Source organism: Alnus glutinosa, chromosome 11 (assembly GCF_958979055.1).
Source record: "Alnus glutinosa chromosome 11, dhAlnGlut1.1, whole genome shotgun sequence".
In the NCBI taxonomy this organism is placed as follows: domain Eukaryota; kingdom Viridiplantae; phylum Streptophyta; class Magnoliopsida; order Fagales; family Betulaceae; genus Alnus; species Alnus glutinosa.
Window position 1 is genome coordinate 1972147 of NC_084896.1, and position 12401 is coordinate 1984547.

A 12401-nucleotide genomic window follows, 5' to 3' on the forward strand; every position below is an offset into this window, starting at 1 on the left:
GGAACTCACGACCTATGAGGCACTCTGTGATGGGAGCAATCAGGGTGCTGAAATTCCTGATGAATCGGCGGTAGAAGGACGCCAACCCATGGAAACTCCTCACGTCATGTAAGGTCTTTGGCTGGGGCCACTCCAAAACGGCATCTATCTTGGACTGATCTGCATGGACACCATCAGTAGATACAACAAAACCAAGAAAGGTTACCGATGTAATGAAGAACGAACACTTCTTCTGATTAACGAAGAGGCGCTCCGTTCTCAACGTACTGAAAATAGCACGGAGGTGCTCAAAATGTGACGTCCAGGTCGGACTATAGATAAGGATATCGTCGAAGTACACCACGACGAATTTCCCCATAAAAGGCCGCAGAACCTGATGCATGAACCTCATAAAGGTACTGGGTGCATTGGACAACCCAAAAGGCATCACCAACCACGTACAGCCCATGTTGTGTTTTGAACGCCGTCTTTCACTCATCTCCAGGCCTTATTCTGATCTGGTGGTAGCCGCTTTTAAGATCAATTTTGGAGAAGACCCGAGAACCGGCTAACTGATCCAACATATCATCCAAGCGAGGAATTGGGAACCGGTATTTTACGGTGATCCGGTTGATGGCTCTGCTATCAACGCACATGGGCCATGAACCATCTTTCTTTGGTACCAACAGGGCAGGAACGACACATGGACTCATACTCTCACGGATGTAGCCCCGCTCCAGCAACTCCACCACTTGCCGTTGCAACTCTTCCGCTTCCTTGGGACTGAGGCGATAGGCTAGCCTATTCGGCAAAATCGATCCAGGAATCAGGTCAATCTGATGTTGGATGTCTCGTATCGGTGGTAGTCCGGGGGGAAAATCTTTTGGCATGAGGTCAGAAAATTCTGAAAGCATCCGCTGCACTTCTGGCAGCAATTCTGGCGCTTCGTCTACTGCACTATTCCCACAAGGCAGTAACGCAAAAATTCTGTCTTCACGCTCAATTTCGACTAAGAATCTGGACAAAGAAAGCAGGTTAGTATTATCGGCTACCTGGGTAGGATTGGCTCCATCCCGACGAGGTGCTAACACAATCTTCTTCCCTTTGATGCTAAGGGAATAAGTATTCTTCCTGCCATCATGTACCACACTGCGATCGTACTGCCAAGGCCTGCCTAATAGTATATGACAAGCGTCCATAGCTACTACATCACACCAAGCATTGTCAAAATACTTCTTGCCTACAGAAAAAGATACTAGGCATCGTCTATCTACTTTTACCTCACTTCCTTTGCTGAGCCACGACAGCTTGTATGGCTTAGGATGATGTTCGGTCTTCAATTGCAATTTCTGGACAGCCTCATCAGACACTACGTTCTCGCAACTGCCACTATCAATGATCATCTTACATACCTTGTCGGCCACCGTGCAAGTGGTATGGAAAATATTGGTTCTCAACCAATCATCTCTAGAGTCCCCCTTGGGAGTCAGCAGACTCTTACGAATGACGAGAGTTTCTTGGCAGTCTCCATACAGCACCTCTTCATCCACATCTTCGTCATACACTGGATCTCCAGTCTCCTCATACGTGTAATCTACCATGTCTTCCTCAAGCATGAGGTTTTTGCCCTTCTGGCTGGCAGGTTTCCTGCATTCACTTGCTCTATGCCCCTGTTCCCCACATCGATAACATTTAACATTAGGGTTAGTATTACCATTACCCTATGTTGGCGGCTGGACAGGACGAAATTCTTGGGGCCGAACCGGATGGTTGCTTTGATCGCTTCTAACCACAGGCCGCTTGTTCTGCTGCTTCTCTGCAACAAGTGCACGCTGATAGGCCTCCGAAACAGTCCACAACGAGTGTAGGCTGAAGGCATCTTGTAGGGGCTGTCGTAATCCTCCCAAATACCGCGCCACCATCTGCTCTTCTGTCTCAGATAAATCATTCCGCGCGATCAGCTGATAGAACTCCTCGGTGTAATCATCCACCGATCTCATGCCTTGCCTCAACGAGTGAAGTCGCTGAAACAGGGTTTGAGTGTAGCCGAACGGGAGGAAGTGACTCTTCATCTTGATCTTCATCTTCTCCCAATCGGTGATCTTGGCTTTGCCTTGCCTCTCTCTGGACCGCTTCAACTGCTCCCACCACGCAGATGCTCGACCCTTTAATTTGATGGCGACCAGTTTCACTTTGTCGCGATCAGGGACTTCCTTATACTCAAAAATCCGCTCTATCTCATTCAACCAATCGACGAAACCTTCGGCTTGTAACGTGCCAGAAAACTCGGGCAGGTCTACCTTGAAACCGAGGGCTCCATGATGACGTTCCCGACCACGGTGGTCCTGGTTTGGAACGGGATTGTGATACGGGTTGTCGAAGGTGGAATCGGAATCGGAGTTCTCCATCTCACGATTGCCGAATTCCTGCACCGCAAGGCGCTGGGTTAATTCTGCAACTTGCCTCTGCAAATCTTCAATCATCACGTCCTGAACGCTACGATCACGGTGCGGAGCTTCCTCATTCGGAACCTGCCCACGACGACCACCACGACCACGACCACCAGCCATCGGAACTGATGAAGACCACGTCTCAGGAAGGTGCTGAAGCTCTGATACCAATTGACGCCGGAACAGAATAGCGATTATTCTGTAGGCTAAACACTAAGTATTTTGCAAGGAAGAAACAAAGAAAATCACCCCAAAACAGAGAGAAAAACTCTGAATTCTGATAATTAATCAATAACAATGAACTGTCGAAAAAACGCCCACAAGCCGGGCTTAAATAGCTGAAAATTAGGTTTAGGAGAATTTTTGCCAAAATTAGCAAAATCCCGAAAACCATAATAAAACGAAATACATAATAAAATAATTATTCTGTCGAAAATCTGGCCCAAATCGGGCTCAGAATCACCTCCTAAACAATAAAGGAAAAGTTACCATAAATAGCAAAAAATATCTAAAATTAGGATTTTGACAAGGAAAACAGCGGATTTTGGGGCTCGAAACGAGGCGCACCGAGCAAAGCTCGGTGGCCACGATGTGCGCGCCGAAGAGAGCTTTCCGAATTGGGGTCATATGCACGAAACGGATACACGTAGCCAAAGTTATGGCCAAATTACTGCGGCGCACTCGGAAATTGCCCCAATTAGACCAGATTACGATTTCTTGCCAATTTTGCGCTGATCCGCCTGCTCCAAGTAATTCAGCGCCTTTATTGTGCAATCTGACAACTCAGCGTCATCAGACTCGGACCCTCCTGCATCAAATTTATTCACAGGAACTTTCAAGAAGAATTTCGATTAACAAAAATACTGAAACTCAGCAAGACATAGCCTCAATTCACACACCAATAACAATACTTTGTTAAAAAAAACCCAATATTCATATAAAAGAGATTCAACCTATCTTATATACCAAATAAGAGATTTAGAGTAGAGTCTCAATATTTCAGCAAAAGTCCAGATTACAAATCATATATTAAATTATATAATCGATACTCATATGGCCACAACAAGAAATCAGCCCAATAATCACAGCATTCCTTTAGCATTCAGCAAATTTTTTTCTAAATAATTCAACCCAATCCATAGTGTACCTATTTGGTTAATCAGAAAAAATATAAGAATGCCCAAGATAAAACACTAACTGGCTATCTCCAAACAGCCCCAAAACCACTCCAAACTGACTAGATAATTCATTACATCAAAACATCACAACAAGACAATCAAAACTACAACATCCCAAAACAAAACTCAGAAATTCTCAATCCCATTCGGTTCCTCTACCTGAAAAACAACCCAGCAATTCTCAACAGATTTTACACCTATTCAGTTTTCTGCAAAGAAATCCTCCAGAAAAATAACCCCCAAAATTAAATCTCAAGAGAACTCTTGCCCGAAAGTCTACCTAGTGATTTCTTCTACACCCATACGGTTTTTCTTCAGAAAAAGTTCAGAAATTTCAATTTTCTTTTCTCTTCTCTATCGAAAAATCCTTCTTAAAGCCAAAATTTTCATAACAAATCAACCCAAACTGAAACAAGATCAAGACTCAAAGATTTCTCAAAGACCCATTCAACCCATAATCTGAAAATTAAAAACCCAGAAATTAACACTCACAGGGGACAGATTTTCTTCTTCTTTGGGGACCCAGAAGTCGCCGGAAAAGTGCTCTCCGGTGGCGTTGCCGGTTCAGGGCCGTGGCTTTTGGGCCCGGCGGCGTCGTCCGCCCAGTCCGGTGGCTAGCCCACCGGCTGGGTCTCTCCCCATTCCTTCTGGTCTCTCACTCAACACTAGTTTCTCTGGTTCCTCGTATGGGTAGAAGAATAGAACAAAAGAATAAAAGAGAAAAGAAAAAGAAAGGAAAGAAGAGAAAAAAATAAAATAAAGAAGAAGATATAAAATATAGAAATGGGTGTAGAGGCTGAAGGATTTGGGCATGAACTCAACGTGTTGAGCCTAAACTGTAACGTGGCGATGTTTCTTTGTAATGAGGCAGGAGGCTTCTGACGCGTAGAAGAAGAATTGAAATGTGGCAATGCTCGTGTTTTGGATCAAAAAGCTTTAGACGCGTAGAAGGTGAAATCAGTTCATTTCTGCAACGTGTAGGTGAAAAAATGAAATCTGTCGTGGGAGAAGTGAAAGGTGGAAAATGTCGACCACGAGAATTTAAAAAATTTGTATATATCTTTACTTTAGCTTAATAATATAAGCGGTGAAGGCCTCGGAACAGTAGTCAATTCATTTGAACGTGTGAACAGTGATTTTCCTTAGACATTTTTTTTTCCGATTCTGCCCTTCTTCTTTCTTCATTGGATCAAAACAGACAGAGGTATTTTTGTCTTTCAACATTTTGTTGGATTTTTGAAATTACTATTTTACTCCTGACATGCTTCGGCTGGAAAAAAATCTGTTGGGCATTTTGTCTTTTAAATTGAAATTACTGTTTTACCCTCTAAGTTTGTAAAGAGTTGAGGTTTTTTGAAATTTCTTGGTCTTTTCAATCCTGCCTAAGTTTTACGTTTTTACCCCTTTAAATCCTTAAAAATATGGGTTTTTTGGTCTTTTTAATGTTAATTACTTTTGTGCCCTTTTCTTTGTTAAAGATTTGTTCTTCCCCGGGGGCCTTTTTGTCTTTTAAATTTTTCGCATTTTTTTTACCAGCGTATGCTTTTACCGTTTTGACCTTATTCGTTTTCATACGAATCAGATTTTCCCCTGGTTTTTTAGACGTTTCGCCCCTCTTTCTTTCTTCTTCCCGCATGTTCTTTTTTCTTCTCGTTCTTTCGTGTTCGACGCAGTCCCGCCATACCCAAGGACGATTTGGTAGATTTGTTCTACCAAATGCAGTCCGAAATTACGCCGGTCACTTTTAGCCTGAGAGGATTTTTCCTGCTGTTGAGATTTGTGAAATCTCAATAGGAAGGAAGGACGATGTTATTTATCAACTCGTCCACAAAAATTCTGTCTTCCTCGTTTTTTTGGTGCGCCCTGCTTTGTATCTCTCCAATCAGTCAAGAAATCGTGCGTTTTGCCTTCATTAATATCCTGCAATTTCGCCTTCCTCAATGCCCTAAATCTTCAATCCATCATGTAAGTACGTCTTTTATGTATAACATACACTCGTATGCTTTTTTATATACACAGACTCGCACATGTATTAATATCCTGCTTTGTATGCTTTTTTGGGTGCGCCCTGCTTTGTATCTCTCCAATCGGTCAAGAAATCGTGCGTTTTGCCTTCATTAATATCCTGCAATTTCGCCTTCCTCAATGCCCTAAATCTTCAATCCATCATGTAAGTACGTCTTTTATGTATAACATACACTCGTATGCTTTTTTATATACACAGACTCGCGCATGTATATAGATCAATTTTTTTCTTTCCTTTATGCTTTGGTTTGACGCACAGAGAAATCAAAAGGGAGTGGCGTCGCTGCAAAGAAAAATAAGAGAGAAAGACCTGCACAGTGAGGGAGAACAAGGGAGAAACAGAGCTGTCGTTTGGGTTGCTCCGATTTCTCTATTCCAAACTACGGTTTTTGAAGAATTTGGTCTGTGTCTTCATGCTCCGTTTGGTTATGACGAGAAATGAACAGATAGATTTTTTTTTTTTTTTTAAATTTTTTTATTTATTATTATTATTTTAAAGTCTTTATGTTAGTTCAAGATTTATCATTTACCAATTTCGCAAACAAAATTTCAATTTTTTTTTTTTGTTCTTTAGATTTATTCTTAGTTGAGTGGATTCGTAATATAGTGTGGGACTTGGAAAAATGTCAAGGGTGGATTTTTTTTGAAATCTCTTCTCTGGACTGGTGCAATGCACAAAAGTTTTTTGGACAGTGACAAGGAATTCACCCATCAGACAAGTGTTCTTGTGATTATATTGGAAATAATGGAAATTCCTTCTCATATTAATTAAAACCAAGAATCTTTGTTTTGTATTCAATATGTTATTATCTACTTTTGATGTCTGAATTATTTTAATTTTTATCTTTACATCTCTTTGTATGCAGTGTCACGGTTTGCTAGATCATTTCCATTTTTCTTCCATCAATTAGATCTGATGGCTGATCTGTTGGAAACACCATCTGCTGAAGCCATTGCCAGGGTATGTTTCCTGTGATTAACTTGTTCTTTACATGGATTTGAGTATGTTGTTATGCATTATTGTTCTGTTGCTTGTCCTCATCCATGCAACAATTGGTTTTGCTGAACCATTGGTATTATATGGACAGGTACGCAATGAGAAGGCTCGGAGATACTTGAGCAGCATGAGGAAGAAGAAGCCCATTCCTTTTTCCCAGAAGTTCCCAAATGCAGATCCACTTGCACTTCTCTTATTAGAAAGAATGCTGGCATTTGAACCCAAGGATCGACCTACTGCTGAAGAGGTAAAATATTTATACCTGTTAATCTTACTTTTTACAATATATATTATCTTCAGAGGTGACATATTGTGTTCATGAGTCTTTTGATGATGATTTTGTGAAGATCAATTTAATAAATATATATGAGATAGCCAACATATTTTTTATGTGTTGTGTGTGCTTCCTCAAAGTATATCCGAGATAGCCTTTGATGCTATGAAATGATGGTTTTGTTATAGAAATCATGTTATTTAAGGCTTAAATATGTTTGACAATCTGTTTGGCATACAGAACTTCACATGGTATAGATGCTTCTGATGCATGTGTATTTTTCATATGGCAGTCTAATTGGACTTGCTATTGATCTGTCATTGCAAATAGCATCCATTAGCAGACTTCCTTTTTTTTTATTTTTTTTTATTTATTAATTTTCGTTATATATATATATATATATATATATATATATATATATATATATATATATATATATATTTGTGTAGGGCATAGTTGAAGATAGAGCCAAGGGATCTGTGCTCATCTTTTTGGAAGAAGCTGATGGAGGGGTCCAAAATTCACCCATCCATCCGGATTTGTGCTCATCTTTTGTAATCAAGGAATTGAAACAATGGTCCTATGAGTACATTGCTTTTAGGTGTTTATTTATATAAATTATGTATGGTTTTGTTTTGGATTTAGTTGAAACATTGAATGAATGTATTTGTAATTAGCAATCTAATGATGGTATTTTGCCCATATGATTTTTGTTTTTGATTAAGTTATTTTGTAGATGTTTTATCATGAGGTGAAAACAGATTTTGAAAGGGGGAAATTTCATATAATAACCGCTTTTTTTTTTTTTTTTTTTTTTTTAAAAAAATTAGTTTGTGACGCTTATACAGAAAACGTCATAAAACATTAATGTCTTTTTATATAGTAGCCGTCATAAAATAATGACATTTACTGCGTAAGCGTCACAACAAAAACGCGTCCTTTACAAAAAAGTGACATTATTTGGAATTTATGACGCTTATGGAAGAAGCATCATGAATTTATGACGCTTATTGAAGAAGCGTCGTTAAAAAAATTTGCAGACCGACAGTGCACTACCCTTAGCAAACGTCGTAGAATAAATGACACTAACTGATGGTGACACTTTTTTAGTGAATAGTGACGTTTAAAAAGCGTCACCAAAGGCCCGTTTTTTTGTAGTGCAACTAAGTGGGACAGCTAGATGGAGGACTGGGGTAATTTCTTCTGCTCTCAATTCTTATCATGCATGAAATCAATTTGGTGTGCAATAGCTATTGGAAGCTTTTTAAATCTTTGGATTGGGCAAGCTTACTTTTCAATTCATGAGAATTGTGATCTATTAGTGGTTCTGTTTTACTAATTACTAGGGTTATTCTTGTGGTCAACATCATGCTCATCTTCTTTTCTTTATGATGTGATATGGATCGAGCAGTTTGCCATTATCCCATTGATTCCGTGGTGTCAGTCGTCGTTAATGTCTTAGTGGTCCTTTTAATTCAATTTATCTAAATATTTTACTTTATTTTTATTTTCATAAGTTGTAGAATGACAGAGAATGATCAATATATATTTATAAGTTTATAACAACAATAATTGCAGCGAGGTATAATTGTTGTCAATTTATTATTTATTTTTGTGGTGGTTGTTTCTATTCCTTCTGAATTATTTTCCCATTATTTGTCTATTGAGAGATAAATGATTCAATACTTGGTTGATGGACAAGTACGCCCAGGCTCACTATATTCTCCCTGCCCCTTAGCACCCCCTTTCCAAAAATAAAATAAAAAGAAATAGAACTTAACAATCGCATATTATATATTTGTCCTCATCATAAATAATATAACGTATTATTTATGTGTTTTGTTCTGGTTATTTTCCCAGGTTCACATAAAATTTGACGTCTCCAATTGTTATCGACGATATAATCTACATTGCCTTTGTTACCTTTTAAGGTGGATTTACTTAATCTATTTTTCGCTTACATTATTGTTTTGCTATCTAATTTCAAAATATCCATATAGCACATGCCTATATATTTCTTCTTCATTTTCAGTGTACTTTTAATTATGTAAAGTATCTTTTGATCACTAATGCATAAATTTCATCCTGCTGCATAATATTTTTATGGGATTATATTCTCTTGGAAAATGAGTGTTATACGTTTTGAGTTGATTTACACATCAAATCTTCTCCATAAACCAAAAAGCCTTTGCATTGTTGCTGAATTTTTGTTAGCTTTCTGCTTAAATTGTATAATACATTTTGCTGGTGCATTCCCTAAGAATTATGAGCCTCCACTATGTGGTCTTTACTTAATCTATTTTTCACTTACATTATTCTATTGCTATCTAATTTCAAAAATATCCATATAACACATGCCAATATATTTCTTTCTCCATTTTTGGTGTACTTTTGCTTAGGTATCTTCTGATCACTAATGCATAAATTCCATCCTGTTGGATAATATTTGTTTTCTTGTCAGAAATCTATTGATCCTTCAGAGATACAGAGTACCAACCCCATCAGAGAGCTGGCTCGATTTTCTCCCAAAAATTTCTTCCATTTGCTCGGTTAACAGAAAGAGAGACAAGCATAGAGGAATTAAAAATCAGTGCCATGGTTTGTATCTCTCCAATCGGTCAAGAGATGTAGCTGTTCTTCAGAAAAATTCTCCTTACAAGGTTCGTTTTCAGTTATTTCGTCTTCTATCCTTTGGGCTTCAGAATAATAATCCTTACTTTTTCTTCTAATGTTTTTCTGTTTGGAGAGACCTGCTTCTAAGCCATATACGTGTATAATGTGATTGTGTTGGTGATTCTTGTCGTTGATGGTACTCTTATGCTTTCGCTTAGAAATTGATCTGAATTACTTTCCTGCTTGATCGGCATTAATTTTTTCTTTTAAATTTTTTATTGTTTATTTTTGGTTAGACGGTCTGTTTGTTTGCTGAGAAAACGTAGGTAAACCTAACAGAAATCAAGAATTCTCAATTTCTAAACTCTTGGATTAGTAAGGGTGTAGTGATTGGTTATGGAAATTTCCATTTTTCTGATTTGTAATTGCTCTTTTTTTTTTTTTTTTTGGTGATTGAAAGAATTTATGTGGAATTATATTGATCAGATGGTGTGATTGATTTGGTGTAGTGAGGGAAACCTCTTGTAAGGAAATTCATGTCATATTTATAGGGATCTTGGGAGGTGTGGCTGAGGAGCCAATGCTTGACGTCTTCTTCTTTTTCTTTTTTTCTTTTTTCTCCTTGTCGACTTGATCTCATGGCTTTTAATTAGGGTTGTCTTTATGGGCATTGAAGCTTATTGGGTCTCAAAGCGACAATCTGCCACTGTTTTTTTCTCTTAGCTCTTTTGTTCGTCTTTTCTCTTTTTGATATTGACATGATTGCCATTTTTGTTGATTTGATCTCATGGCTTTTGGTGTTCTCCTAGAAATTTTTGGCTTTTAGGTTTGTCTTAATGGGCATTGATGCTTATTAGGTCTCTTCAGCTCTTTCTAATTTATCTTTTCTCTTTTTAATAATAACTTGATTGCCATTTTATGTTCATTTCTCCTGGCTCTTAGTTTTCTCTTGTTCATTGGCTTAAGTTTTATCTTTCATTGTTGTTTCTACTTCTTGAATAAAATAATTATGGTACAACCACTGTCCGGTCTTCTTCTTTCTTTCACTTTTTATTGGATTTTTTTTTTCTTCTGGGTCTGGTCAATGCGCTCTGTTTTTCTTGAATTGGGTGCAGATGGATTTTAGACTCTTAGTTTGTATTCAAGATTTCTACTCCAACGATTTCCGCTTTCTGGGTTTTGTACTTCTGGGGTTTTCTTAGTTTTTTTGTTTTTCTTTGGTCTTTTTCTTCTGGGTCTGGTGAATGTGCTCTGTTTTTCTTGAATTGGGTATCGATGGATTGATTTGCAGCACAACATGTATAATTCATATTCACAGAGTTTGCCCCATTCAAAATCCTCAGCTCCAGCTTATATGTTAACATTCACATGACTCCTATATGTGCATTTTGATGATATGCATTAAGATGACATAAATATATCACATATCCATTTGTTGCTCACAATAATGAAGTTATAAATTTTATTTTATTTTATTTATTTATTTTTTTTAATGTACACTACAATGAAGTTACCGAGTATGGTAGATAATGTAATCCAGGACAATGATGTCCATGTCCATGTGCTTGCTACAATTCCTAGGGTATGGTAGATACAGTAATGGAAATGAGCATATCTTGCAAAACTGTTGATTACATTTAAGTTCCCAAACCTTTTAGTTTTTGTATTTAGCTTTTTGCTATTTGTGGCAGGTACATTTTAATTTATCCCCAGGGTTGTGATGTCTGCAATCATCTTTTTTTGTTTCTCTGTGTTGCTAATCACGACAAGCTTCTTCCAAGTTTTATATTTAGATGAGTTTGGAATTTTTCAGTCGTGTGTATTGTTCTTGGTTCTGTCTGGTTGTAATCATGTAGCTTCCTTTTGTCTGGGGAACAGGCTGGAGCCATTTTGCACAGTTTACTATAGCTGTTGTGAATAAAGATCCAAAGAAATCAAAATATTCTGGTTGGTTGGTTAATTTTGGGTTTAGTTGTGTGGATTTTTATTTTATTTTATTTTTCATTTCTTGCATTGATGCGATTGATTAAATGTGCGTTCTGCAGATACATTACATCGATTTTGGAAGAAAGAGCATGACTGGGGGTGGAAAAAATTCATGGAGCTGTCAAAAGTGTTAGATGGGTTTAATTTTATAGAAGGCTCATGTTTGTAAATGCAATTGCTCTGGCATTTTATCTGGCAGAGGTATGTTGGGCAAGGCACTGCTGAATATTCAACTAATGAGCAGTTATCTGATTCTCAACATTCGAGTGTGGTTCCTTCAAAAATGGCTGATAGACCCGGACCAATTGATAATATTCTGATATAGTTCTAAACAGGAATGATAGTGAGTGCAGTGATTTAGAGCTCCTTGGAACCTTGCGAGAAGAGGTGGACTATGTTTTAGTTCCTCAAGAAGTTTGAGAAAAGCTTTTTGATTGGTAATATTTATATTTATGTTTTTCTCTGATCTAAATACTTTTGTTGTCTGATTCTGCCTATCTTTTTTATTTTATTTTTAAGGTTATTTGTTGATTTGAAGCGAAAATAAGATAGATTTAGTTGGAGGAATAATGAAACGGTAGTAATTATAGGAAAGGAGTCACTAACATACTTGTCTTTGTTATGATTAGGTACAAAGGAGGACCGGCAGTACCGAGGAAGTTGATTTTACAAGAGGGTGTAAAACATCGCCAATTTAATGTGGAGATTTTCCCACTTAGTCTTAATTTGGTTGATTCAAGAGACGACAGCCAATCAGTTGTAATGTTAAGCAAAATGGTACTAGCTTTTTCTATTTTATACTTGAGAAAGATTTGCATGAATTTTCCCTGGATTATACATTGTTTTACTTGATCACTTTTAATGCTAATGATGTATGTTGGCTGCTATAGTTTGCATTA

The 12401-nt window shown here is 37.7% G+C and overlaps 2 protein-coding genes and 1 long non-coding RNA gene across 3 annotated transcripts; 1 reads left to right on the plus strand and 2 right to left on the minus strand.

Moving 5' to 3' along the window:
* Positions 1 to 470: 470 nt before the first annotated feature.
* Positions 471 to 2549, minus strand: LOC133881996 (uncharacterized). Its single transcript, XM_062321076.1, has 2 exons — positions 1770 to 2549; positions 471 to 1649 (listed from the first exon to the last, which is right to left on the minus strand). Exons 1-2 carry the CDS (start codon positions 2547 to 2549, stop codon positions 471 to 473), a joined length of 1959 nt encoding a protein of 652 aa, XP_062177060.1.
* A 125-nt stretch (positions 2550 to 2674) lies between these two features.
* LOC133882792 (uncharacterized) lies at positions 2675 to 4552 on the minus strand. Its single transcript, XR_009902724.1, has 2 exons — positions 4100 to 4552; positions 2675 to 3237 (listed from the first exon to the last, which is right to left on the minus strand). It is a non-coding gene; the product is annotated as an uncharacterized LOC133882792 (long non-coding RNA).
* Positions 4553 to 5663: 1111 nt separating this feature from the next.
* LOC133880834 (uncharacterized) lies at positions 5664 to 12401 on the plus strand. The gene is made up of 8 exons (XM_062319800.1): positions 5664 to 5777; positions 5892 to 6033; positions 6499 to 6593; positions 6721 to 6876; positions 8764 to 8834; positions 9365 to 9563; positions 11562 to 11939; positions 12132 to 12401. The coding sequence occupies exons 3-7, from the start codon at positions 6549 to 6551 to the stop codon at positions 11634 to 11636; spliced, it is 546 nt and encodes a 181-aa protein (XP_062175784.1). The 5' UTR covers positions 5664 to 5777; positions 5892 to 6033; positions 6499 to 6548; the 3' UTR covers positions 11637 to 11939; positions 12132 to 12401.

What these genes read in the sequence shown, in the direction of transcription:
- LOC133880834 (XM_062319800.1), top strand. Translation starts at nt 6,549, where the DNA reads ATGGCTGATCTGTTGGAAACACCATCTGCTGAAGCCATTGCCAGG. An exon ending in CTGCTGAAGCCATTGCCAGG is followed by an intron (nt 6,594 to 6,720) that starts GTATGTTTCCTG and finishes TTATATGGACAG; the next exon opens with GTACGCAATGAGAAGGCTCG. An exon ending in ATCGACCTACTGCTGAAGAG is followed by an intron (nt 6,877 to 8,763) that starts GTAAAATATTTA and finishes TTATTTTCCCAG; the next exon opens with GTTCACATAAAATTTGACGT.
- LOC133881996 (XM_062321076.1), bottom strand. Translation starts at nt 2,549, where the DNA reads ATGGCTGGTGGTCGTGGTCGTGGTGGTCGTCGTGGGCAGGTTCCGAAT. An exon ending in AGCAGAACAAGCGGCCTGTG is followed by an intron (nt 1,650 to 1,769) that starts GTTAGAAGCGAT and finishes TGTGGGGAACAG; the next exon opens with GGGCATAGAGCAAGTGAATG.